The 25970-nt window shown below is 35.6% G+C and overlaps 7 protein-coding genes across 7 annotated transcripts in view; 3 read left to right on the top strand and 4 right to left on the bottom strand.

Moving 5' to 3' along the window:
- Positions 1 to 1215, top strand: part of FOMMEDRAFT_160342 (uncharacterized protein) — a gene marked incomplete at both ends in the record, with an annotated part of 10327 nt that extends 9112 nt beyond the window's left edge. Inside the window, 2 exons of the mRNA XM_007270092.1 lie at positions 642 to 810; positions 869 to 1215. Coding sequence (XP_007270154.1) covers positions 642 to 810; positions 869 to 1215 — 516 coding nt within the window. The remainder of the gene's footprint in view (positions 1 to 641; positions 811 to 868) is intronic.
- A 688-nt stretch (positions 1216 to 1903) lies between these two features.
- FOMMEDRAFT_160341 (uncharacterized protein) lies at positions 1904 to 2774 on the bottom strand (the record flags this gene model as incomplete). The annotated part of the gene is made up of 6 exons (XM_007270091.1): positions 1904 to 2052; positions 2163 to 2201; positions 2266 to 2319; positions 2387 to 2446; positions 2521 to 2543; positions 2605 to 2774. 6 exons carry the CDS (start codon positions 2772 to 2774, stop codon positions 1904 to 1906), a joined length of 495 nt encoding a protein of 164 aa, XP_007270153.1.
- Positions 2775 to 3370: 596 nt separating this feature from the next.
- On the bottom strand, positions 3371 to 3849 carry FOMMEDRAFT_160340 (uncharacterized protein; the record flags this gene model as incomplete). Its single annotated transcript, XM_007270090.1, has 3 exons — positions 3371 to 3467; positions 3538 to 3665; positions 3721 to 3849. The coding sequence occupies 3 exons, from the start codon at positions 3847 to 3849 to the stop codon at positions 3371 to 3373; spliced, it is 354 nt and encodes a 117-aa protein (XP_007270152.1).
- Positions 3850 to 3903: 54 nt separating this feature from the next.
- On the top strand, positions 3904 to 5577 carry FOMMEDRAFT_170393 (uncharacterized protein; the record flags this gene model as incomplete). Its single annotated transcript, XM_007270089.1, has 7 exons — positions 3904 to 3909; positions 4007 to 4307; positions 4379 to 4438; positions 4496 to 4573; positions 4629 to 4822; positions 4899 to 5081; positions 5154 to 5577. 6 exons carry the CDS (start codon positions 3904 to 3906, stop codon positions 5025 to 5027), a joined length of 768 nt encoding a protein of 255 aa, XP_007270151.1. The 3' UTR covers positions 5028 to 5081; positions 5154 to 5577.
- Positions 5578 to 5954: 377 nt separating this feature from the next.
- Positions 5955 to 6820, bottom strand: FOMMEDRAFT_31114 (uncharacterized protein; the record flags this gene model as incomplete). Its single annotated transcript, XM_007269818.1, has 2 exons — positions 5955 to 6771; positions 6813 to 6820. The coding sequence occupies 2 exons, from the start codon at positions 6818 to 6820 to the stop codon at positions 5955 to 5957; spliced, it is 825 nt and encodes a 274-aa protein (XP_007269880.1).
- A 501-nt stretch (positions 6821 to 7321) lies between these two features.
- FOMMEDRAFT_31113 (uncharacterized protein) lies at positions 7322 to 7949 on the top strand (the record flags this gene model as incomplete). Its single annotated transcript, XM_007269817.1, has 2 exons — positions 7322 to 7398; positions 7448 to 7949. The coding sequence occupies 2 exons, from the start codon at positions 7322 to 7324 to the stop codon at positions 7947 to 7949; spliced, it is 579 nt and encodes a 192-aa protein (XP_007269879.1).
- Positions 7950 to 8461: 512 nt separating this feature from the next.
- FOMMEDRAFT_160336 (uncharacterized protein) lies at positions 8462 to 10591 on the bottom strand (the record flags this gene model as incomplete). The annotated part of the gene is made up of 4 exons (XM_007270088.1): positions 8462 to 8505; positions 8574 to 8688; positions 8751 to 8852; positions 10499 to 10591. 4 exons carry the CDS (start codon positions 10589 to 10591, stop codon positions 8462 to 8464), a joined length of 354 nt encoding a protein of 117 aa, XP_007270150.1.
- Between the last annotated feature and the right edge of the window lie 15379 nt (positions 10592 to 25970).

Below are 25970 nucleotides of genomic sequence, written 5' to 3'. Positions count from 1 at the left end.
TTCTTAAGTGGCTCATACTCCCTGAGTACTCTTGTGTAGTTTAGTATATATAGGTGTACAAGATCAGACTGGTCCTGTAGTCTTGATCTTGTCTACTCCAGGTAGTCCTGTACTCTTAGGCTCACTCTATATACCCTACTCTTGTCTCACTCACTCTCTCTGCCTGTTCTGCAAGTTCTGACTATGTTCTAGTGCTTGCATTCTGTATTTCTGTTGTGTAGGATAGTTGTAGCCTGGGTCCCCTTGCTGAGCCTTTGGGTCCCCTCTACACTGTTGCTGACACTACTTGTATAAACAATCTAAGTATAATATACATTAATATACCTTTTGTATAAATTATAAGGTAACAATAGTAATTATTACATTATTATATTATAAATACAACTCTTTCTTTAAGATTATAATTTAAATATAATACAAGTATAACACTTTAGGTTGTTATACAAAGTTAGTATAATACATGTAATAGATTTTATTCATCCCTAGTACTTATGTAGTCTTTATATACATTAATATGTCTTATTTAAACAGTGCAATTCAATTACAAGCCTTATAATTACTTTATAATGTATATACAATACATATGTTACTTTACAAAGTCTATAAGAAATTACAAGAAATCTGACTTTTTCCTGATGAAGCCGTATGGCATATACGAGCCCATCGAGGTGCGATTTGGCAATTCCGGGCAGGAGCCTACTTTGTTGAAGGAGGATTCCAAGCCTGGGACACAGAATGGGCTACGTTCACGAGTAGTTGTGGGTCTCGAAGCCGTTGTAACTTTCCTGTCTAAGGAAGACTTCGACGGATGTTTGTAGCATTCTAATTAACCGTTTAACGCTAGTAATCTAACTTGTGGATTTTACAGACGCGCTCCCGGGTACAATATCATTCTTTGGAGCTGTATTCGGCGGAATCCATTGTGCAGCATGGAATGCAACTTTCCCAGATACGAATGGTCAACTGATTTGGCGCTTCTGCTGTATAGTCCTAATAGGATGCCCTGCATTTTTTTCTTCATTTCTTGTGATTGAAGGCAATGACAAGGAATCACTTCGATACAAATTTTTCCATACACTCTTCTCCGCCTTCTTTTCAGTGTATGCAGTGGCACGGGTTCATCTTATTATACTCATCGCGTATTCATTCCGGAGTCTACCTGCTAATGCTTATACCGAAGTGAAATGGGTATCATTCATTCCGCAGTTTAGTTGAGCAAACCTCTTGTTGCTTGACCTCTTTCATGTTTTCGCTGGTGGTCTAGCCAGAGCAGTGTTTTTTATCGGACCATACACATAACCATTTTCTGATTTGTTTGTTCTCCGGACGTTGTATTTTTCAATTATTCATTATGTGGTTTGGTGTGCTAAATCATCTGTGCACATTCCCCCTTGAAGATTTTATTCATTTCTGGTCCAATAGATGATCTGTAACAATATCCTTCATAACGTACAAGCATGCTGCACGTTCAGTACAAAGTACAAAGCAATAGAGTCGTGCACTGCGTTGTCAATATTAATCCTGATTTTATCCGTAGATTATGCCGAAAGATGTTTATTAATTTCATGGCGAATAGCTTTGGTTTTGGTCCAACCAGACTTACTAAAACTGAAAGAGCATCTGATCGGTTCGATTATATCCCGCGAGCCACTCTGATTATACATGAGACAAATACATGAATCAAATGGTCAGTATATCTGTATTTAATATTTATATACAAACAGCATATAAGGCACAGTAAGAACTCGTTCAATCATACCTATCCTTATACAATACATGAACATTGCTACGGGAATGATCAAAGCAAGCAATAATACCTCTCGCATTCTCTTCCTTAGCGAATCCTATTTGAACGTAATATAATTTACTTAGTATATGGATCTTTTAGAGCGTGTATATGATACTAACTCTCTTTGCTGTTGTTCAGGTCTCCTCGAACTGCGAAGCCGTGAGATACACCGCCAAAAACTTGGAAATGGTAATCGTGCTTCCCCCCAACAAGTATATCTTCAGCGCGGCGGCGCAAGTCCGTCGGGAATGTATGGTCTACTTCTAGGTGTGTGTTAGTTCGTCAATTTTGTGCGGGAAGTTTCTAATGAAGAATGAGTAAGTATGGATGGAGACAAAGGGTTTCCAATCGTAGGAAGTCGAAATGGTCGAACGATATCTCCACTTGCCAGAGCATGATAAAATAAGTGGCGCTAAGGAGCATCACGACAAGAGAACATCAGCTTTGTTGACCGGATGAACAGACAAGAGGCGTACCGGTTACATCGAAGAAGTGTTTCTCGGTCAGGAACGCTGGATGAGTAATCGCGCCTGAGAGGGGGCGCAGACAAAATTTAGGTCTAGATGTCATTGCAACTGTGCAAAAAAAAGTACATACCTGCGACTGTTTTTCCAGTTGACCCTGCTTCGAGGACGTAAGGGGCTCCGAAAAGGTAACCTTGGTTTATCGGGTAATGAATAAACATGGTCGTTAGACTAAAGAATGTTATTGCTATTATAGAACTCACCAACGGCGAAGCATTTCGTTCCTTGGCCTATATAGTAATTTAACATATATGACAAATAATAATAATTGAAATTAATGCGTCTACACACCGTATCTCTCCTTGGTAACTCGGAACCACTTCGGCTCGTTTCATCTGCCTTGCCATCCATGTGGGTCTGTCGAAGCCTTGCTCGCAGTCGTGGATGTAAGGGTCGTCAATGAAGTAGTCGATACAAACGACATAGTATCCTGTGAAAACCGGACGTTCAGATACTGACATTCTTCGACGTATCGGGGAAAATAATCATACCACGAGACGCGGAATAATCTTGAACGAGATGTTATTAATAAGCAATGGCCCCGAAACGTCTGCATAGAAGTTATTAGAACAGTATCACGCCTTTCGATCTCCATCTTTGCGGAGGAGCCGTGATATTCATTTCAGTACCTGTAATTATCTCGATCTTACCATTCAGTACACCGAAATGGTGTACTTCATGACAGGCATCTTGCACAAGAGTGATATAATGCAGTATTAGTTCAGAAATAAACAGAAGCCAGAGTTTGTGGAATAGTATAGGAAAGTAAGGCTTCTGGCACCATTCTGATTCTGCATGAGCTTTTACAGTACAACCTGTAAGTATTGGACTAGTGTCAATGAGTAGACAACCAGGGCTTGACAGTGAGTTGATACGAATTGTTCAACCTCAGGGCAGGGAATGGGCACTGCCGAGAACATGTAGTGCACGTGACATTCGGATACTGATGGGTCAATTCTCTGCCCAATACGCTTGGAGGTGGACGGTTTGTTAATGTCTGGACATCCTCTGTTTTCTTTGTGCTCTACGGTGTCTTCATCCAATCACGCCAAAATTTCTAGGCGCAACTGCACGTGCGAAGATTACTCTGGCCTGGGACGGCAAACTTCTGTGGACGAGAAACAACGATCGTGCGGAACGCAAGAGGAGCTTCGCTGGTAGCCAACGGCGCGACTTGTCAGATCAACAGGTGGCTATGACTGCTGTTGGATGAACAATACGTACCGAATTGTTCCTTGGGATGGGTCGTTCGCTTGCTCAAGGCGGTTCCCGCTAAGTAAATACCTTATCATATCTCCAGCATCATTATATGCTGCGGCATGATTGGATTTACTGTCTATATCGCCTTCCGCCTTTGCGAGAGCCCAGTAGTCAAAATCCGGTCATAGGTTCGTTCACTGTCTACACGACGCGCTTCTTCTCCCTATCATATGCTTTTGCTCTCAGTTGGAATTTTACTGGTTCAACGATGCTGTTTCGGTAGCGTCTGACCTTACGGCCGCCCAACTCGTACTCCAATTCTGGACGGACTGGCATCCTTGGGGTATTTCCGCCATTTTCTGATATCCTTGCTATCGATTAACGCGTTGAATGTGCGTTCGTATGGGGAAATGACTGCGTCAGGTCATTTCACCTTTTTAATTGCTATATCTTATATGGTTGCCACCTTGAATATATTTTATCGTCCCTAAAGACCTGCACCATAATCGCACACATTATTGCCGTTGCACTCGCCAATGCAGGTGTCAATAGAGGACGTACTCCGATTCGTGGACGCAATTGGCGAATATCCGGGGCACCTTTCGTTGACGGTGGTGCTGGCTTTGCACACGTTTTCGTGACTGCGAGTTTCGCGTGCGGTGGGACCGAAAGTCTTGATATTACTGCTGGCGAAACGAAGAGCCCGACGAAGAACATGCCTCGTGTCGTCCGCGTCATATTTTGGCGAATTTTACTTTTCTATATCTTGTCCATCCTAATGATCAGCCTAAATGGTAAATTTATTCACTTTAGTTCGTTTCGCGTAGCTAACCCTTGGAATATAGTTTTGTACACTTATCCGAAGCTATCAAATCGCTCTACGACGACTTGGCCGTTTCAATCGTTTTTGGCGAGGTGGGATCTAGTACGCATATATTATTTTTATTTATAAATTCACGTGTTAAGACACTGTGGTACCTAGATGTTGCCGCTTCATTCATGAATACTGTCATCCTCACGTCTGTCCTTTCTGCTGGGAATTATGCGTACGCCGGAACATGTTGCTCATCGATTGTTAAGTTCTCTGTAGTTACACTCGAACGATATTTGCCTAGGTATTTTGTATCCGTTGTCGACGTCGTCTCCCCGCCTCGCTCCTCGTTCTTTTTCGCATACTACCTCTTATAATGTTCCCTTGCGAGTGCTTCTCGGTACTGCAAGTATTAGCGCACTGTGTTTCGCGAGTTCCTCCGTTGGATCTTGGATGCTATTAGGATGGTTGCAGAATATCGTCAAAGTAATGAATCAGGTTCGTCAGAATTTCATGCGTTTTTAGTCCCGAATTGAATTGTCCCCTTCTTCGTCTTCTTCATACCGCTGTCTAGAACATGTATTGGCCACTACTTACGACCCAGATTGCCTGGCTCTGTATTAGCATTGCTAGTTGGCGATTCCGAAAGGCATGGATTGCACAAGGCAGACCGCTTTCTGAAATGAAGTACCGTGCAGGCTGAATATGGTTTTGGGGCGCACCTTTGCTGTGACTGCTGTATCACTTGTTATCCTCTGTACGTCTCTTTTCTTCACATTCTCTTCCAGAATTTCACTTATCTAGACGCCATCTCTTTGTACTTTCACAGTCCAAGGCTGGACATTCTTTTACCCGATCTTCTCGCCGGTTGATTTTGTTTCGTTATACCTTGAGCTTCCCGTGATGTCGCTAATGACGCTCGTGTGGTTCATTGTCCGACATCGACGGGCCTTCGTCCGGAACATCATCGTCCTCGTGTTGCGAGCACCACACGATATATCCCGGACTTCGATGTATCTATACCAGCGCCTAATCTACCTCCACCGGAGTCGAAACGTGGCTTCCGTGACTTGGTGGACATAAAGACGGTTGACTTGTATGTAGACAAACACGAGGAAGACGAAAGGGATGTAGAAGATGATGTCCGTCGTGCGGCTAGAACGAAAGGGAGCTGAGGCTGGACCTGGAAGATTTGGGAGATGATTGCTTGAGAATTTGCGTCGTGTGCCTAAATGCATTGGACTCATTATATCTAAGAGAATAGGATGTTAGTCGACGATTCTGTACGTATCTGTGGTTACAGCGAACGGAGCGACTCGTCTGGGTTGATCGACATGGTGGCTGACTTGATCGAGGCGTTAGTCGTACTGTGACTATAACAGCTACCAATCCTCTATGTCATTCTAACACTTTATTACATACAAACCCACGTCTTGAATCATCAGATTTATTCATCAAACAGTACATGGGGTATTCCATTTTGACATGAACATAGCGTCAATGCTAAACAATTTGAAATAAAGAAAGAGCTCAAACCAGGTACGTTGGTACATGATACTATATCTCCCTACCCTGGAAACATTATTTTAGTTACGCTGCGTTAGCAAACAAAACTACCTGTACTTACATTTCAGAAAGGGGCACCCTCAAACCTTCCACAGGCACTTAAGTTTTTAATATCATCAATCATGTGGTTAATTGCAGCATTGCTTTCAGATGTCTGCAAACGGTAAATTGAGTGTTGAGGAAGTCCATCACTACCAGGTTCGTCTGGTGGATCTGAGGAAGAGTGCCAAGGACCAGTGATATTTAAAGGGTCGGAAGATGGCTCGTCACTGGGCATGTAGGAGGCATTCGAGTCGTCACTATAAAGAGCGTCCTCGAAATCTTCGTATCGCATAGTCTCAAATGTCCAGTATTCTCCAGCAATGGAGATGCCAACAATGTCACTTATCTCAGGATAGGCAATAAACAAGATCCCAAGTTGTGCTCGAAGCGAGGAAGTTGCTTCTGAAACTGCAAGTTCGATTTGGTTTGTTGACCCGTCAACAGGAGCAGGTTTGATCTCTCCAACACCGACTAACCTTGAGTAAGGTGGCTCCTCCTCTTCCTCGTCATCCCTAGTCACAACTCGAGGTCCAACGTGGCGAATGATACCAAAGTCTGGGATGCGAGTCTTCAAGCGTTCCTCTCCGTCCTCTTCGGCCACGTCAAAATATCCTGTTAGACGAGGTTGAGGAACCATTGTGAGTGAACCGTAACATATAAGAGTCTTGTTTATTGTGATATCCCACGTCCAATACCATATGTACTCGTGTCCGCGATGTTTCTCATTTCCAGACCTTCGACGTATCATGATAATGTAGAGCTTGTTGATTTCGATAGAGAAGTGCTCTTTGTCCTCGTAGAACAGGCGTACGAGCTGGAGATCCTGTACACTGAAGTTCCTGTTAGATACCTAGATTGATGCAGTCTGCTTGCAACGTACTCTGCCATTGCTTTGTGAGTTTAAGCGAATATGTAATGAGACAAGCTTGCTACTATGCCGGCGAACAAAATAAGAGGTGGATATCCGACAAGCTCAGCTGTACAGCCCATTTTATACAAGAGATGCGTTGGTGGCTTTGTGGTACGTCGAGCCTTGACTGTGTCTAGAACCCTGGAATTTACATAACTAGCCACAATCAACAGTCTATTGGACATCTCTAACCAATACCAAGAGAACGAGCAAAATTTGAACCACATTGGGCCCGACGACCATGATAAATTGATATGCAAGACCAATTTTGTAAATTGGCCACGACTTTTTCCATGTCATTCACGTCGTCCAGTGAGCAGGCTGCCGATGGCTACTCTCCCAAATGGAGGGCCAAAAGTCTCACGCATGTCATGTGATGTGTGCAACAAGCGTCAAGTGGCACAACCAGGCTATAAAACCCTGCGCGTCTTATTCTGAATCCACACACTCTCCTTGTTCTCACTCCCCAACATTTATTCATGCCACAGTACTCTCAAGACAGAGCTATCCGTTGTGTGCGACAGTCGCATGGTCTCAGTAATTTCGGTCGTTTGAGGTAATCGTTTGTTCTTTTGTCAATGCACAGAAAGCTGATAAAACCACAGGAAAGCACTCCCGCGGCAGGAACGTGTCTATAAGCGAGAATGGGTGTATGGCTTCTGGATGAAGAATAAGTACCTGCGACGATTGGCAGAGAAGAAGAAACTCAACTGGCAGAATCGGACTCCCGGACTGTGCTCTAAACTAATGGGTGAAGTGACTCTTTCGACCGGTGTCTTTTTCAACGTACATCCGGGATCGTATCGAGGACAGACTGCCATGATTGTTGGGTTTGTCAAAGACGATGAGAGGCGAAGATTGGAGCGCAATGAGTTTTCCGATACAGCAATGGAAAAGGTGCGAAGGAGACTCGGACTTCCAGAGGGCACCAAACCTAGATGGTACGAGCTCAGCGGGGTGGAATACGATCCAAATGAGGAGCTCGAAAGTGAGGATGAAGAGTTCCCCGAATCGCCCGAGGAAAAGCAATACAACAATCCCGAAATCTATCCCAAAGTGTCTGACAACGTTGATCTAGAAAGACTGTTTAGATGGATGGGGTATTAAATTGCATTCGATAACCCTGTTCTTCCTTTTTTTTTTCTGTATCATATTACCCTTTACACCCACACTATTGCTGTGAAAAGCTTGGCTTTTGAAAGTGCAGTTTGTAAGTTACAGGCTGTAGACTGAAGGTCTCGAAAACCACATGCATACCTGTGTACATTATGCATTTTACCAGAAGCTAAAGCCACTTATTTCAATAGGTAACAAATGATGAACCTCAGGTGGGATCCGATGTTGACCCACCACCATTGCACATCATGACAAACAGCCCAAAGGCAGACCTTTCTGAACAATATGAAAATGGCATGGAGAAACTCAGAGATATGTAAACAGATATATTCCTGTTCTGACACTTGTCGGGAAGACGAAACGTCGAAACGGGAAATTGTGATGCAATACCAAAAGGGTAATCAGAAATGAATGTCGAACGAAAAAATGACTCATTTCTGAAACACATAAACCAAATTTGTCCTTCCCTGCAACTCCGCCTTTTGACTTCATGTAAAGTCGTATCATTTGTTTCTCGAGCGCACACTCATCGTTGTCATTGTTGGGACTAACGGAAAACCCATTGGTATCACACATAAATACAACGAGTCAGACGTTCTAGAAACAGAGACTTACACATAATCAAGCCCTTGATATCCTTCACCTTCGATCTCTCGAGTGCCTTACGCGTCAGCACAACGCGCAGAGAAGCCCACGCAAGAATCAACGTTCCGAATCCGATCAGAATAAGCTAATACAGTGGAGACAAATGATACGTTCCACCGAACATGACGTGCACGGTGTGTACGCAACGAACATCGCGGCGCAAGGCTCAAGCTCCTCCGAAAAGTTGTAGGGGTTGCTGACAACTTGCTTCCCGAAAGGGAATTTGAATTTGGCTTTGACAGCGAAGATCTATGAAACTTAATAACGATTAGTAAATTCCAATAAACACTTCAGAGCGTAAATGGCACACGTTGAAGCACTGCATCATGAAAATCGACAAGTAGACTACAGAAAGTTCTCCGGCACTTGATTACATAATCAAACTTCGATAGTGTCCAACTTGTAAAACAACTCAAATATCGTATTTAGATGTAAAATAAAAGCATTAATTTACTTTAAATCTTAGTAAAAGCAATCTGACATATATATATCTTCATAAGCACACTGATATAATTACTACAAGTACTTGAATGCCTTATACATATAATATAAAATGTTTTACAAAGTAAATATTAGTCTGTCTTTGAGATTATGATACAAAAATAACACTTTAGCTTATTATACAAGGTTATTATAATGCATTGAATGGATTGCATTCATTCATAGTGTTTATCAATTCTTTAAATGCATCAATATAGCTTATATTACCATTATAATCACAGTCTAATCTTTACAGATGCATGATAAGGTTTATAAAATGTTTATAATATATTAAATATACTGTATTCAATTATAATAGATCCGACTTTTTCGCAATGATCTCGCAATGAAAGTTAAGCGTTACAGGTGTCTAGAAATGTTCCCGATGCACCTTGCATCGGAGAGCAACGGATGGAGGGTCGCATATACAACTCACAAGGCATTCATATAATCTGACAGGTTGGATTTACTCTTCTATTCTCACCTTGTGCCTTCTCTACCCATCTTCACTCGAGTAACCACCGCCCTTCGCCGCACACGCCCAACTACCATGCCCCAACGTTCAGCAGACCGGTCCTCTAGGATCTCTAGTGCTACAGTAATCTCTTATACTGCAGTAGCGAACGAGGTTGACGAGAGCGCGTTGTCCACCAATACTGTGCCTAGATTTACAAAAGTTCAACAATGGTCAAAGACAACATTACAAAGGTTATCACGTTGGTTTGGGCGTCAAAAGATACCCAGGCTTTCACACATTGCGCTTTTTTTAAATTTTTTATTCGGTGTCGTCGCTGGCACTGCCCTCCAGTTTGTACTCAATTCTGGACACAAAACGTCATTCCCGTCATCCGAGCACCGCGTAGGTTTCCAGTCTGGGTCTAGTACTCAGAGCACACTTAACATCATCTGGATGTGCTTGATAGTAATATTTGTAGCTGTATACCAAATAATCCACTTTGACGTGGGGGAGAGTAGTAAGCTACTTTGCATTATAAATTGTGTAACTCTTACTATTGTCACCCTAGAGATTTTATTATGGTTGGCTTTCAAAGAATTTCAGCTCACTTGGAGGAAGATGCAATCAATGAGAGACACCAGTAATAGTCAATGGTCCTTAGTTCATACATTCTCCCTAAACATGGGTGCATTCAGAATAATCAACACTAAAGGCAGAGATGCCAATTTTGATCAATAGTTAGAGTGGTAGAAGCAACACGGAACCCCAGAATATTTAGAGAGGCTGCGTCGTAACATCGACAATAGCAGCAAAAAGGATATATTTGCAAAGTCCATCACATGTCTGCAGATCTTCATTGTTTTGGTCCAAACTATTGCACGCAAGGCCGAATCGTTGTATATTACCGAACTAGAGCTTGATGACGTGTGGATATATTGTATGCTCTCTTCTGACGTACGGCTTTTGGTGGCGCAAGCCGTATGGCATATACGAGCCTATCGAGGTGCGATTTGACAATTCCGAGCAGGAGCCTACTTTGTTGAAGCTCCATCACGAAAAAGTCGCAACAAATGTAATTAATAATAGCAAATGTAATGTAATAATGTACTTATATATCAATTACAATTCAAAATTATAATTATACTTTGCTTGTAATTGAAATGTAACAACTGTATATAAATGTAATACTTATACAAGAATTGTATTATACTACAATTGTTTTTTGAAGCAAGTAATGTTACTACCAGTATTACTACAATATTATATGTGAGATACAAGTACTTAACTTTTATTATAATATGTTAAAATTGTATATAAATTAATATACAATAGTGTCAGCAACAGTGTAGAGGGGACCTGAAGGCTCAGCAAGGGGACCCAGGCTACAACTATTCTACACAACAGAAATACAGAATGCAAGCACCAGAACATAGTCAGAACTTGTAGAACAGGCAGAGAGAGAGAGTGAGACAAGAGTAGAGTATATAGAGTGAGCCTAAGAGTACAGGACTACCTAGAGTAGACAAGATCAAGACTACAGGACCAGTCTGATCTTGTATGCCTATATATACTAAACTACACAAGAGCACTCAGGGAGCATGAGCTACTAAGAATGATAAGCCATGAAGAATGAAAGAAAGGAATGTCAAAGATAAAGGTACAAAGAATGAAGGGATGGACAAAGGGTAAGAGACTATAGAATGAACAAAGAATGAAGGGGTGGTCAAAGGAATGGAATGATGAAGTAAGGAAGGGTAGTAGTAAGAGTCAGTATGTATATAGTTTATAGACAGTACCCCTAAGGGACAGAAGTCCTGAGTTCCAGTACAGAAGGGTGTAGAACCCTCAGAACTGAAGGTATGAGAGTAGAGAATTGTAACATCACCCCCCCTCTAAAACCAATTGTCCTGATTGGTGAACATGGGGCTTGGTTAGTAGCTCAGGCATAGGTCAGAACAGTAGGACTTGGAAATCTGTAAGGCTGAGTTTGTGCAGAGCACTAGGATGAAGCTGATAGAAATCTTAGATTGTCTTAAGAGTATAGGTAAGGTTCTCAGCAGGTTCCCAAGTACATTCCTCAACTGGGTATCCCTTCTAGTAGATAAGGAACTTGAGTTTTCCATGTACCAGCTTAGTATCCACTATGTACTCTACTTTGTATTCTGGTTTGGAACTGATGAGTTCTGGTAGAGACAGTAAGAGTCTTTGTTGTGAAGGAAAACCCAGATTGTAGTACTGAAACAGTAGAACCTTGTTGAACACTGAGTGTATGTACTTCCATGTTGTCAGAAGTTAGAGTTTGTAGACAGAGGCACTAACCTTCTTGTTAGTGTGTTGAGGTCACAATGTTTCCTAATTGATAGAAAATATTCTTCTGTAGGTTTGCACACTGCTCACTAGGATACTAAGAGTAAGTCACACTAGTAGGGGTTCAGTAGACTCTGCTCATAGTGCATAGGTGTCAATATGAGTCGACTGTGTGTAAGTTCTTAATGAGCTTCATCATCCTTAGATTGAAGTAATATATATGCTATCTAATATTGTATGTCTCAGATGTATGTCTCAGAAGACATGTCTCAGTAATAGTGTATATTTGTGAGACGTTTGTGTGATTTGAGACATATGATGCATTTATCTGAAATAAATGTTAACACTCCCCTTCAAACTTATACTAGTTGATCAGACTAATATAATGTTTGATATGTGTTTGTCTGTTGTTTTTATTAATATCATTTACATTCACAATGTAAATGTTTCGTTTGCTTCATATATTAAGTCCACTGTAAGTGTTACGTTTGTCCAATGTATTATTATTATGTTCAATGTAATAAACTGATTGTAAGTTCAATTTTTATTGCCAAGAGAGCTGCAGGATCTCTTTAGCATTTGTTCATTTGTAGTTTTATTATTATTACTATTATAGTCGTCACTATAATGTTTTATCATTTGTATGATAGTAGTTTTTCTTGTTCACAATATAATATGATATGATATGATTTTGTTTTGTTTGTTTTTCATGTCATATTGTTTGTTTTGTGTCATAGTATGTTTATTTTATCATACTGTATTGTTCTGCAGTTGTTCTGTTATTCGTTCCATTCATATTTGTATTATTATACATGTAGTTCGTTTTGTATTCTTACACTTGAAGTGTAATTATAATTGTAATTCGTTCGTATTGTTTCGTTTGTATAGTTAATACTATATTTAATAACAATGTGTGTGTTATTAATTTGTTTGTTGTTAATTTGTATTTTTGCACATTTGAATTGTGTTACTAGTAGTTTTTCCACTTTTACTTTTGCAATGAAACTGTTGAATCATACTCATAAAATGTGCTGTTGATGTTATTATGATGTCCTCTATTCATCATGTATCATCTTTGTTTGTGTTCATTTTGTATTCATGCTTTTTAAGCATTTAATAGTAGTTCTATACCTTTATATTGAAGCATTGTATTGTTCATAATTCATAATATCATTTATGATATGTCAGAGTGCTTCATATCAAGGTCAATTAAGGTTTTATTTGTTGTAATTTGTTTTATTTTATCATCTGACTGTTTGTAAGTCTGTTTAAGCACATTATTTATGTTTTTAAACATATAATATGTTTGTATTGTTTTACTGTTTTGCAATAGATATATTTAATATTAATATATGTGTGCATTGTGTTTGTTATTGATTAATGTGTCCTTTGACTTTTACAAACTATAATGTTATTTGTATGTTTGTATTGTTTTATTGTTGTGATAATGTTTTTATTATTGTTGTGTAATGTTTATTTGATTAATATATTGCTTTGCACAATCATAATATGTGTTTGTTGTTTTTATTTTGTAGATAGATGAAATAGTGTATCTTGCAGTTCTATTTTTCATCATATATTGTAATATTCGTTCGTTTATTGTTTATTTTGTGTTAAATTCTGTTTGATATTGTTTTAATCATTATATTTGCTTTATTTGCTGAATATATATGTGCATTTGTTATGAAATATGAATTTATTTTGTTTATTTTGAGTGTATTGCTCATTTTTGTTCATTATGATCAATGTTATCTTGTTTTATTTGAAAGGATTAACGTTTTGATTGCTGTTACATCTGTTGCTTCTTTTAATTTTTAGTAAGTGCTTTGTGCATCTAGTGTAGATTGCTTTGGGAATATGTGCTATTCCTTGGCTTCATTGCCTGGATTATTTCCCAGTCATACATTCAAATATTATTTTGTTTATTTAATTATTTATTTGCTATTATGTCCTGTATGTTAGGGAATAAGTGTTGGAAGTTTTGCATGATGCATGATTGTTATTTTTGATGTAACATACGTTCTGTTGTGGAAAACATAGTTCTGTTCAATATGCACCAGAGATACTTTTCTGCTCAACATTATTGTATGTAGCATACTTCTCTGTGTTTTGATATATACTCTATAATATATATTCGTTTGTAATATGTTCAATAGTGCTATGTATAGTGTGACCATCAAAGATTCCAGAGAATGTATCTCCTGTGTAAGTATTTTATTGTTGGATTCATCAGATTGAATGGATTCACTCATTAGATTCAACAGATTCACTTTGAATTTGTTACAATAACTTTATAATTGTGTTTTGTGGGATGTGCAAGGTTAAATAGTAATGTAGTCAATATTTCTGCATCATTTAATTGTTTGCTATGTTTTGATTTATTCGTTATGTTTTATGTTTTGTGAATATATACTGTTATTACTCCCCTTCAATTTGAGAAGGTTTGCCTTGAGTAATTGGCTTTCATGTTTAATTAGTTTGTTTGTATGTTTTCATCATTCTATTATTCATTTAAGTATTTGTATGTGAATGCATGTATTTTGTTTTGTCCAATACTTTCATATTGTTCTAATGGACTTATGCATTTGATGTTATTTGTTATCTTTGTCCGATTTAGTTATTATTTCTTTTTGGCATTTATACTAATTGTTATTCAAGTTTATACTCAAATAGGTTGTATGTATGCTCATGTATTTCGTTTGATTATTATGTATACATCTGAATAGTTTGTTATTTGGATAATTATAATCCATGGTATTATTTAGCAAAGATAAGTTTGTGTATTTTGTCTGTTATATTTGCATACATTGTGATGTGTTATTTCTATTTGCTCAGTATCATTTGTCTTTCGTTTGATGACAAAAGTATTTGAGCTATTGTGTCTTGTTTCTGTTCTGTTTATTAATTTTATTCTTTTGTGATGGGCACAAGCTCAAGCAAGGCTGTTAATTAAGAATACACTGTTATGATATCATTTGAACTTCAAATAGTTAATGATATTTGTTATGTATTGATTATAAATATATTCTTTGTGAATAAATATTTTTCTACTGTTTGTAGTGATTGATTAAATCTGTCATACGTTGTAGATGTTTAATTATATGTGAAGTGTCTGATCAAGTTTCCAGAACACCCAAGCTTATCCTGTTTCTTTTAGGTTGCATTCTAGCATGTGTCTGTCTTTTGTGTACTTAGCAGCAGTGTTCTTTCTGTTGCTTGGCCCTTCAAACTATCCAATGTTAGGCTCTAATGTTTTGTAGCATTAGTTGTTTTGTTTACATCTGTATTATTGTATTTTATCAAGTTTTTAAGTGACATTTAATTGTTTATAACATTTTGTATGTTAATAATATTTTCAATGCATCCAAAATATGTTTATATTGTTTAAACTGTTTGTATTAATCATATTGACTTAATACTTTGTTATCATGTATATCTTATGATTAGTATACATAATATTGTTACAGTGTATTTGTAACTATTGTTTGTCCAATTTTCACATTGTAATAGTAATTGTGTGAGGTATAAGATATGTATTTGTCTGTATAGTTTATAATGTCAATATTATGCATATATGCATCATTATATTGTTTCTTTGTTTGTAACATTATGGTTTAACTTAATTTAATACTTTGTGTTAACATTTATTTCAGATAAATGCATCATATGTCTCAAATCATACAAACGTCTTGCAAATATACACTATTGCTGAGACATGTCTTCCAAGACATACATCTGAGACATACAATATTAGATAGTATATATATTACTTCAATCTAAGGACAATGAAGCTCATTAAGAACTTACACACAGTTGACTCGTATTGACACCTACACACTATGAGTAGAGTCCACTGAACCCCTACTAGTGTGACTTACTCTTAGTATCCTAGTGAGTGGTGTGCAAACCTACAGAAGAATATTTCCTATTGATTAGGAAACATTACAACCTCAACACACTAACAGGTTATGAGCCTTACACTCCCTGCTCATATCTACATTGTTACTATGCTTTTATCTTACCCTCTACAAACACAATGCTTCAAAATCATCATCTCTGTGATTATGATTTCCCCCTCAGTAGTTATATGTATAACTATATGCACTATGATTGTCATCTTGAACACTTCAGTGTACTATACACTATAGTACAAATGATTTGATACACTCAATCATGTTATATTTGATAAGTAACATTGAACTACTTCATTTAATGCTGAATCCACTTGATTCTATATGTACAATCTATTCTACTTGTCTACAAACCTTTGGCACTCCCATCTGAGCATACCAAATACAAATTGTCTTGTCCTGAAGACTACAATTGCTTTATATAACAAGATATGCTATGATACTTGTAACCAGAACGTACTATCTACAAGGACCTAGACACACCTGTCTGAGCATCCTAAACACACATTAATTTATTAAAATAACTTCGGACAGATTAGTTGCTTTAAATGTAATGAGTACCCAGCAATACTACATTCAAACACTGAACTACTTTATCTTACACTACAGAGATACGTTATAATAATAACATCTCACATAATGAACAAACATTTGATATTATATCAATAATATAAATGATTAATACTATAAACAAAAGAATAATGCTAGCAAAGCATAATAATAATATAAAGAAATACTATTGCAAACATATAATCAATCTAATAATGATTAGACAAACGAATAATATGAAAACAAGAGTATAAATGCAACTAAAGCATAATAACTCAAATATAAAAACGATTTATACTATCACAAATGCACAGTCACAATAAATAACATATATTTACCAAATACAAATATATCACATAGATATACAAACGTATACAATGAAATAATAAAGCATATCACATAGATATACAAATATACAAACGTACAAAATAATAATAATGCATTCAAACACATAAAACTATTAATTATTAAATAATGCAAAGTTATATACAAATGCAATCAAACAAACACATAATAATGATAAAAACAATTAATAAAACATATGAAACAATGTTGTGAACATTCGAAACATATAAAAACAAACATATATACTTATACAAAGTATTAAATTAAGTTAAACCATAATGTTACAAACGAAGAAACAATATAATGATACATATATACATAATATTAACATTATAAACTATACAGACAAATACATATCTTATACCTCACACAATTACTATTACAATGCAAAAATCAGACAAACAATAGTTACAAATACACTGTAACAATATTATGTATACTAATCATAAGATATACATGATAATGAAGTATTAAGTCAATACAATTAATACAAACAGTTTAAACAATATAAACTTCAGTAGACTCTGCTCATAGTGTGTAAGTGTTAATACAAGTCAACTGTGTGTAAGTTCTTAATGAGCTTCATTGTCCTTAGATTGAAGTAATATATATACTATCTAATATTGTATGTCTTGGATGTATGTCTCAGAAGACATGTCTCAGCAATAGCATATATTTGCAAGACGTTTGCATGATTTGAGACATATGATGCATTTATCCGAAATAAATGTTAACACTCCCCTTCAAACTTATACTAGTTGATCAGACTAATATAATGTTTGATATGTGTTTGTCTGTTGTTTTTATTAATATTATTTACATTTGCAATGTAAATGTTTTGTTTGCTTTGTATATTAAGTCCACTGTAAGTGTTACGTTTGTCTGATGTATTATTATTATGTTTGATGTAATAAACTGATTGTAAGTTCAATTTTTATTGCCAAGAGAGCTGTAGGATCTCTTTAGTGTTTGTTTGTTTGTAGTTTTATTATTATTACTATTATAGTTGTCACTATAATGTTTTATCATTTGTATGATAGTAGTTTTTCTTGTTTGCAATATAATATGATATGATATGATTTTGTTTTGTTTGTTTTTCATGTCATATTGTTTGTTTTGTGTCATAGTATGTTTATTTTATCATACTGTATTGTTCTGCAGTTGTTCCATTATTCGTTCTGTTTGTATTTGTATTATTATATGTGTAGTTTGTTTTGTATTCTTACACTCAAAGTGTAATTATAATTGTAATTCGTTCATATTGTTTCGTTTGTATAGTTAATACTATATTTAATAACAATGTGTGTGTTATTAATTTGTTTGTTGTTAATTTGTATTTTTGCACATTTGAATTGTGTTACTAGTAGTTTTTCTACTTTTACTTTCACAATGAAACTGTTGAATCATGCCTGTAAAATGTGCTGTTGATGTTATTATAATGTCCTCTATTCATCATGTATCATCTTTGTTTGTGTTTGTTTTGTATTCATACTTTTTAAGCATTTAATAGTAGTTCTATGCCTTTATATTGAAGCATTGTATTGTTTGTAATTTGTAATATCATTTATGATATGTCAGAGTACTTCATATCAAGGTTGATTGAGGTTTTATTTGTTGTAATTTGTTTTATTTTATCATCTGACTGTTTGTAAGTCTGTTTAGGCACATTATTTATGTTTTTAAACATATAATACGTTTGTATTGTTTTACTGTTTTGCAATAGATATATTTAATATTAATATATGTGTGCATTGTGTTTGTTATTGATTAATGTGTCCTTCAACTTTTACAAACTATAATGTTATTCGTATGTTTGTATTGTTTTATTGTTGTGATAATGTTTTTATTATTGTTGCATAATGTTTATTTGATTAATATATTGCTTTACACAATCATAATATGTGTTTGTTGTTTTTATTTTGTAGATAGATGAAATAGTGTATCTCACAGTTCTATTTTTCATCATATATTGTAATATTTGTTTGTTTATTGTTTATTTTGTGTTAAATTCTGTTTGATATTGTTTTAATCATTATATTTGCTTTATTCACTGAATATATGTGTGTGTTTGTTATGAAATATGAATTTATTTTGTTTATTTTGAGTGTATTGCTCATTTTTGTTCATTATGATTGATGTTATCTTGTTTTATTCGAAAGGATTAATGTTTTGATTACTGTTATGTCTGTTACTTCTTTTAATTTTTAGCAAGTACTTTGTGTGTCTAGTGTAGATTGCTTTGGGAATATGTGCTATTCCTTGGCTTCATTGCCTGGATTATTTCCCAGTCATACGTTTGAATATTATTTTGTTTATTTAATTATTTATTTGCTATTATGTCCCACATGTTAGGGAATAAGCATTGGAAGTTTTGCATGATGTGTGATTGTTATTTTTGATGTAACATACGTTCTGTTGTGGAAAACATAGTTCTGTTTGATATGCACCAGAGATGCTTTTCTGCTCAACATTATTGTATGTAGTGTACTTCTCTGTGTTTTAATATATGCTCCATAATATATATTTGTTTGTAATACGTTCAATGGTGCCATGTATAGTGTGACCATTAAAGATTCTAGAGAATGTATCTCCTGTGTAGGTATTTTATTGTTGGATTCATTGGATTGAACAGATTTGCTTGTTGGATTCAACAGATTCACTTTGAATTTGTTGCAATAACTTTATAATTGTGTTTTGTGGGATGTGCAAGGTTAAATAGTGATGTAGTCAATATTTCTGCATCATTTAATTGTTCACTATGTTTTGATTTATTCGTTATGTTTTATGTTTTGTGAATATATACTGTTATTACTCCCCTTCAATTTGAGAAGGTTTGCCTTGAGTAATTGGCTTTTGTGTTTAATTGGTTTGTTTGTACGTTTTCGTCATTCTATTATTTGTTTAAGCATTTGTATGTGAATGTATGTATTTTGTTTTGTCCAATACTTTCGTATTGTTCTAATGGACTTATGTGTTCAATGTTATTTGTTATCTTTGTCTGATTTAGTTATTATTTCTTTTTGGCATTTATACTAATTGTTATTCGAGTTTATACTCAAATAGGTTGTATGTATGCTTGTGTATTTTGTTTGATTATTATGTGTACATCTGAATAGTTTGTTATTTGGATAATTATAATCCATAGTATTATTTAGCAAAGATAAGTTTGTGTATTTTGTCTGTTATATTTGCATACGTTGTGATGCATTATTTCTATTTGCTCAGTATCATTTGTCTTTTGTTTGATGACAAAAGTATTCAAGCTATTGTGTCTTGTTTCCATTCTGTTTATTAATTTTATTCTTTTGTGATGGGCACAAGCTCAAGCAAGGCTGTTAATTAAGAATACACTGTTATGATATTGTTTGAACTTTGAATAGTTAATGATATTCGTTATGTATTGATCATAGATATATTCTTTGTGAATAAATATTTTTCCACTGTTTGTAGTGATTGATTAAATCTGTCATACATTGTAGATGTTTAATTATATGTGAAGTGTCTGATCGAGTTTCTGGAACACTCAAGCTTATCCTGTTTCTTTTAGGTTGTGTTCCAGTGTGTGTCTGTCTTTTGTGTACTTGGCAGCAGTGTTCTTTCTGTTGCTTGGCCCTTTGGACTATCCAATGTTAGGCTCTAATGTTTTGTAGCATTAGTTGTTTCGTTTATGTCTGTATTATTGTATTTTGTCAAGTTTTTAAGTGACATTTAATTGTTTATAACATTTTGTATGTTAATAATATTTTCAATGTGTCTGAAATATCCCCTACTAGTGTGACTTACTCTTAGTATCCTAGTGAGCAGCATGCAAACCTACAGAAGAATATTTCCTATTGATTAGGAAACATTGTGACCTCAACACACTAACACTTTGTATAAGTATATATGTTTGTTTTTATACGTTTTGAATGTTTGCAACATTGTTTTGTATGTTTTATTAATTGTTTTTATTGTTATTATGTGTTCGTTCAATTGCATTTGTATATAACTTTGCATTATTTAATAATTAATAGTTTTATGTGTTTGAATACATTATTATTATTTTGTACATTTGTATATTCGTATATCTATGTAATATGCTTTATTATTTCATTGTATACGTTTGTATATCTATGCAATATATTTGTATTTGGTAAATATATGTTATTTATTGTGACTGTGTGTTTGTGATAGTATAAATTGTTTTTATATTTGAGTTATTATGCTTTAGTTGCATTTATACTCTTGTTTTCATATTATTTGTTTGTCTAATCATTATTAGATTGATTATACGTTTGCAATAGTATTTCTTTATATTATTATTATGCTTTGCTAGCATTATTCTTTTGTTTATAGTATTAATCATTTATATTATTAATATAATATCAAATGTTTGTTTGTTATGTGAGATGTTATTATTATAATGTATCTCTGTAGTGTAAGATAAAGTAGTTCAGTGTTTGAATATAGTATTGCTGGGTACTCATTGTATTTAAAGCAACTAATCTGTCCAAAGTTATTTTAATAAATCAATGTGTGTTTGGGATGCTCAAACAGGTGTGTCTAAGTCCTTGTAGTATGTTCTGGTTACAAGTATTGTAGTATGTCTTGTTGTATAGAGAGATTGTAGTCTTCAGGACAAGACAATTCACATTTGGTATACTCAGATGGGAGTGCTAAAGGTTTGTAGATGAGTAGAATAGATTGTACATGTAGAATCAAGTGGATTCAGCATTAAATGGAGTAGTTTGATGATACTTATTAAGTATAATATGATTGAGTGTATCAAATCATTTGTACTATAGTGTATAGTACACTAAAGTGTTTAAGATGATGATTGTAGTACATATAGTCATGCATATAACTACTGAGGGGGAAATCATAATTGCAAAGACAATGATTTCAAAGCATTGTGTTTGTAGAGGGTAAGGTAAAAGCATAGTAACAATGTAAATATGAGTAGGGAGCACAAGGCTCATAACCTGTTAGCATGTTGAGGTTGCAATGTTTCCTAATCAATAGGAAATATTCTTCCATAGGTTTGCACACTACTCACTAGGATACTAAGAGTAAGTCACACTAGTAGGGGTTCAGTAGACTCTGCTCATAGTGTGTAGGTGTCAATATGAGTTGACTGTGTGTAAGTTCTTAATGAGCTTCATTGTCCTTAGATTGAAGTAATATATATGTTATCTAATATTGTATGTCTCAGATGTATGTCTCAGAAGACATGTCTCAGCAATAGCATATATTTGTAAGACGTTTGTGTGATTTGAGACATATGATGCATTTATCCGAAATAAATGTTAACACTTCTTTTCAATAATGAAGGGTCCAAAGTGCTTGTTATCCAACTTCTTCATTAGGTAATCCATGGTCAGGTTAGTAGCTTCTAGTATAACTTTGTTACTAGGCTGGTAATCCTTAGCTACAGACCTCTTCCAATCATAGTTCTACTTTATAACCTACACTACCTTTTTCAAAAGAGCTCATACATCCTCCCTGGTTCTGTGCATCCATTCTATAAAGTCTGTTACAGATTCAGAACTACTGTTCTGGTTCAGAACTGTCCCCTAGTACAGATGTCTTCTATGATTGAGAAAGAACAGAGACTGTCCTATTGTAGAGTGTTGCTAGTTATTGTGCACAAATTCTGTCAGAGCTAGCCATTCAGACTAATCCAATTACTAATGATTAATAAACATCCAGAGGTAGAGCTCAATCTTCTGATTGACTCACTCAGTTTGACTGTCAGTCTGTAAGTAATATGTAGTAGAAGGGTTCCCTTAAATTCTGAGAAGTATATACAAGTCTTATATGAATTTTGACTTGAATTACAGTCTACAATTATGAATGAGCTTCTGAGGGAGTCTGTACAACCAGAAGACATGATCCTAATAGATACACACTATACCTTTAGAAGTGAGTTCTGTTCAGGTCAGAACTATGTAGACTTGCTTAGAGAATCAGTCAACAATCACACAGATAGTATTGTAACCCTAAGACTTAGGTAACTTACTAATCAGGTTCACTAAGACTTCTTCCTAAGAGTGATCCAGAATCTGATACAGATGTAAGGGAGTCTAAACTCTTGTCTAGTAGGCCTTAGTCTGTTAGCACATATTATAACCAGTCACATACTTTAGGATTTCCTTCTACATTCTAGGCTACTAGTAGTTCTGAGTAATGAGTTCCTGTATTTTGTGTTAGCCTGAATGTTCTACAGTCAGATTGTTGTAATGAGCTCAGACAATGTCCTCCTACAGCTTCTGATCCTTCAGAATGTACAGTTGGCCTTCTTAGTAAACCTGTCTATCCTTATCCTCCTCCTAATCCCTAGCCTGCTTCTCTAGTTGCTTTACTACAACCTGGTCCTATGTGTGTCTCAGAGCTTACTGTATACAGGTGACAAAGTTAACATTCTTGGATTCAAGTTGGATCTCTCAGATTGTCTCAGACACAAAACAGGAATTGTCTAGGAGAACAAGATTTTTGTTATCATTCTCCCCCCTTTTATAATCTACTTGTCTTAAGAGTAAATTAGCTTTTGTCATTTGTGTTCTGAGTTTGTGAGTTAGTACAAAGTTATAGTTTTACAGTTCTAACATCTAGTAGGCTTGACAGTAGTTGAGCTTCTAAGGTGTCTGGAAGTACTAGAGATTAAGGTGATTACTCTAAATCTTGAACTTCTGTATAGTACTGAGGAGATATTAACACTACTCTTCTAGGGAACAGACAATTGTAAGGAGTTCCTTGTTATAGATAGAGTAGTTCTATTCTGTTACAGAGAGGGATTCTAATTGGAACACTATTAGACACTACTTTCTGTCAATGAACTAGGACAGTACTACTCTATTTGTAAAGTTGGAAGAGTTGGCTTTGACTCAGAACTTGTCTACAACTGTTAGAACTACTAATACAGGCTTGCTAGTAATAGCCTACTTTAGGGACTCAAACACAGACTGCTACTGATCCTCCTATTGTTAAGAAACATCTTTGCTAGTAAGATTGTGAAGGGGCTGGGCAATAGTACTGAAGCCTCAAATGAAGCATTAGTAGTAGTTTATAAACCTAAGGAATACTTAGACCTGTTTCAGGTTCTGAGATTGTAGCCAGTTCCAAACTGTAGTTACCTTTGCTGGATCCATGTAGACCTCTCCTCTACTGATTACAAAGCTTAGATAATCTACTGACTCCTGTGTAAAAGAGTACTTTGCTTCTTAGAGGAACAGTTTATTATCTTAAAGCTGTTGTAAAACTACTCAGATTAGTCAGTAATAGTACTTGACTGTCTAGGTGAAGATCAGAATGTTATCTAGATACACACTAACATACTCTAAGTCAATCAGATCTGTAAGAATGTGATTCATAAATAACTAGAATGTTACAAGTAAGTTAGTTAGTCTGAAGAACATTATAGTCAGTTTGTACAATCTACAATTGGTTCAGAACACAGTCTTCTACTCATCTCTGTCTTGGATCTGAATATTATTGTATCCCTATCAAATGTTCAACTTAGTAAAAACTCTAGATGTATGTGTCTTATTAATGAGCTCCTGAATCAGAGGGAGTAGGTACTTGTTTTTGATAGTACCCTTATTAAGACAACAATAATCCTAAACTAGGTAGAGCTTCTCATCTTTCTTTTTGATGAAGAAGAAAGGGGAGGCTATAGAGGACTTTAAGGGTTGGATCTAGCTGTTCTAAAGATTTTCCTAAAGGAACTTGTCAAGTGCCTCCTACTTGTCTCTGTTGAGTGAGTAAACCTTACAATCCTTAGGTTAGAAACCCTTAGTCAATTCAATTGTATAGTTCTAGGGACAGTGTTTGGGAAGCTAGTCAAATTCCTCTTTACTAAAGACTTTAGGGAACTCTTAGACAAAATCTGGCAGGCTGAGTCTATGTGTGTTCTAGAGTAGAGTTGTTCTAAGAGGGTTCTAGACTGGTTCTGTCTCAGACATCCTTCAGATTGACTCTGTTCTACCTTGACTAGAATATGTATCCACATATCTATCCTAGTTAAAGAAGAACAACTAGTCACCTTTATTAGAACTGTTAGTAACATTAGAAGCATCTACATTCACTCAGAACAGTAGTGTAAGGTAGTTGTAAGACTTAGGACACTAATCAAACACAAGTGTCTACTCTAACCAGTCAATAGTAGGGTTGTAAGCCTTAAGCCATTTGAATCCAATAAAGACATCTGTCTTTCTAAGGTTAGTGACTCTAAACTCAATACTTTCCTTATAATCCTGAATAGTTATCTATAGTTGGACAAACTCAGTAATCTAACTATTCTGGTTCAGGGTTCTGTCTACATTGTATACTAGGATTGGAAGTAGAACATGTTAAGTAAGGAGGTAGTGTTCCTATACAAAAGCCTTATTAATATACAAACTAGTACATCTACTATCTACTAGAGCCATTGTTCAGATCTGAGGGGATCCTGAGAAGGGAGCTAAGAGGACAGGGACCTGGAGCTAGTGTCTGGAATGTTCTCAGATGAACTACTACTTGTTCTGAAGGGAATGTATAGCTTGTACAGTCTTATTGTCTAAGAGGGTAAGTATATACACTAACATTTCCTTATTAACCTCTCTCTTTCAACAAGGACAGACTTATGTTCTCAGCTGTGAACTCAGCTAAGGCTATCCCTGCTTAATACTATGAACAAACTACTAAGTAGTGAATAGGGCTAGGTAGTGTTCTGAACATTCTGAGATCTTAGAACATAGAAGTAGCAGGTCAGATTGTACAGATTTAGACTCAGATGAAGTGTAAAGAGAAGAATCAAAAGAATCAGGAGAAATAGGAGAACTATCTACTTTTGTTTTTAACTTTTTTCTTTCTAATAAATAATTTTGTTAATTTATTTTTTCTACTTTTTCTGCTTTTTCTACTTTATTTACTTCTAATCCTACAGTGTCTATTGAATCAAAAGTAGCTATTAAAAAATCCAAGTCATAGCCCTTCAGTACTACATTCACTGTTAAGCCTCTACAAAATCCTAAAGTACATAGTCAGAGTCTAAAAGTTCTGAGGTGACTTCTGGATTTGTAGAAAAGGCTTCTTACTACAAATCCTACTTGTTACTCATCATTACTCTAATGACCTGACAGATGTACTATTACTTCTGTAGGCAGTCCTTAATTTAGTGTCCTGACTTTCTGTAGGTAAAGTATGCTCCTTACTTTCAGGCTTCTCTAATGTTTATCAGAATAGATTGATTGTGAATTATAGGCAGATTGATCTGAGGGCTTAGAACTGTTAGAGCTAGACACATGTGTAAACATTCTACACAGACTTGACACATCTGAGCTACAGCTTAGTTGAAGGAAA

This window comes from Fomitiporia mediterranea, assembly GCF_000271605.1.
Source record: "Fomitiporia mediterranea MF3/22 unplaced genomic scaffold FOMMEscaffold_11, whole genome shotgun sequence".
Taxonomy (NCBI): domain Eukaryota; kingdom Fungi; phylum Basidiomycota; class Agaricomycetes; order Hymenochaetales; family Hymenochaetaceae; genus Fomitiporia; species Fomitiporia mediterranea.
Note: the sequence above shows the minus strand (reverse complement) of the source record. Positions and strands in the feature narration are given on the sequence as shown.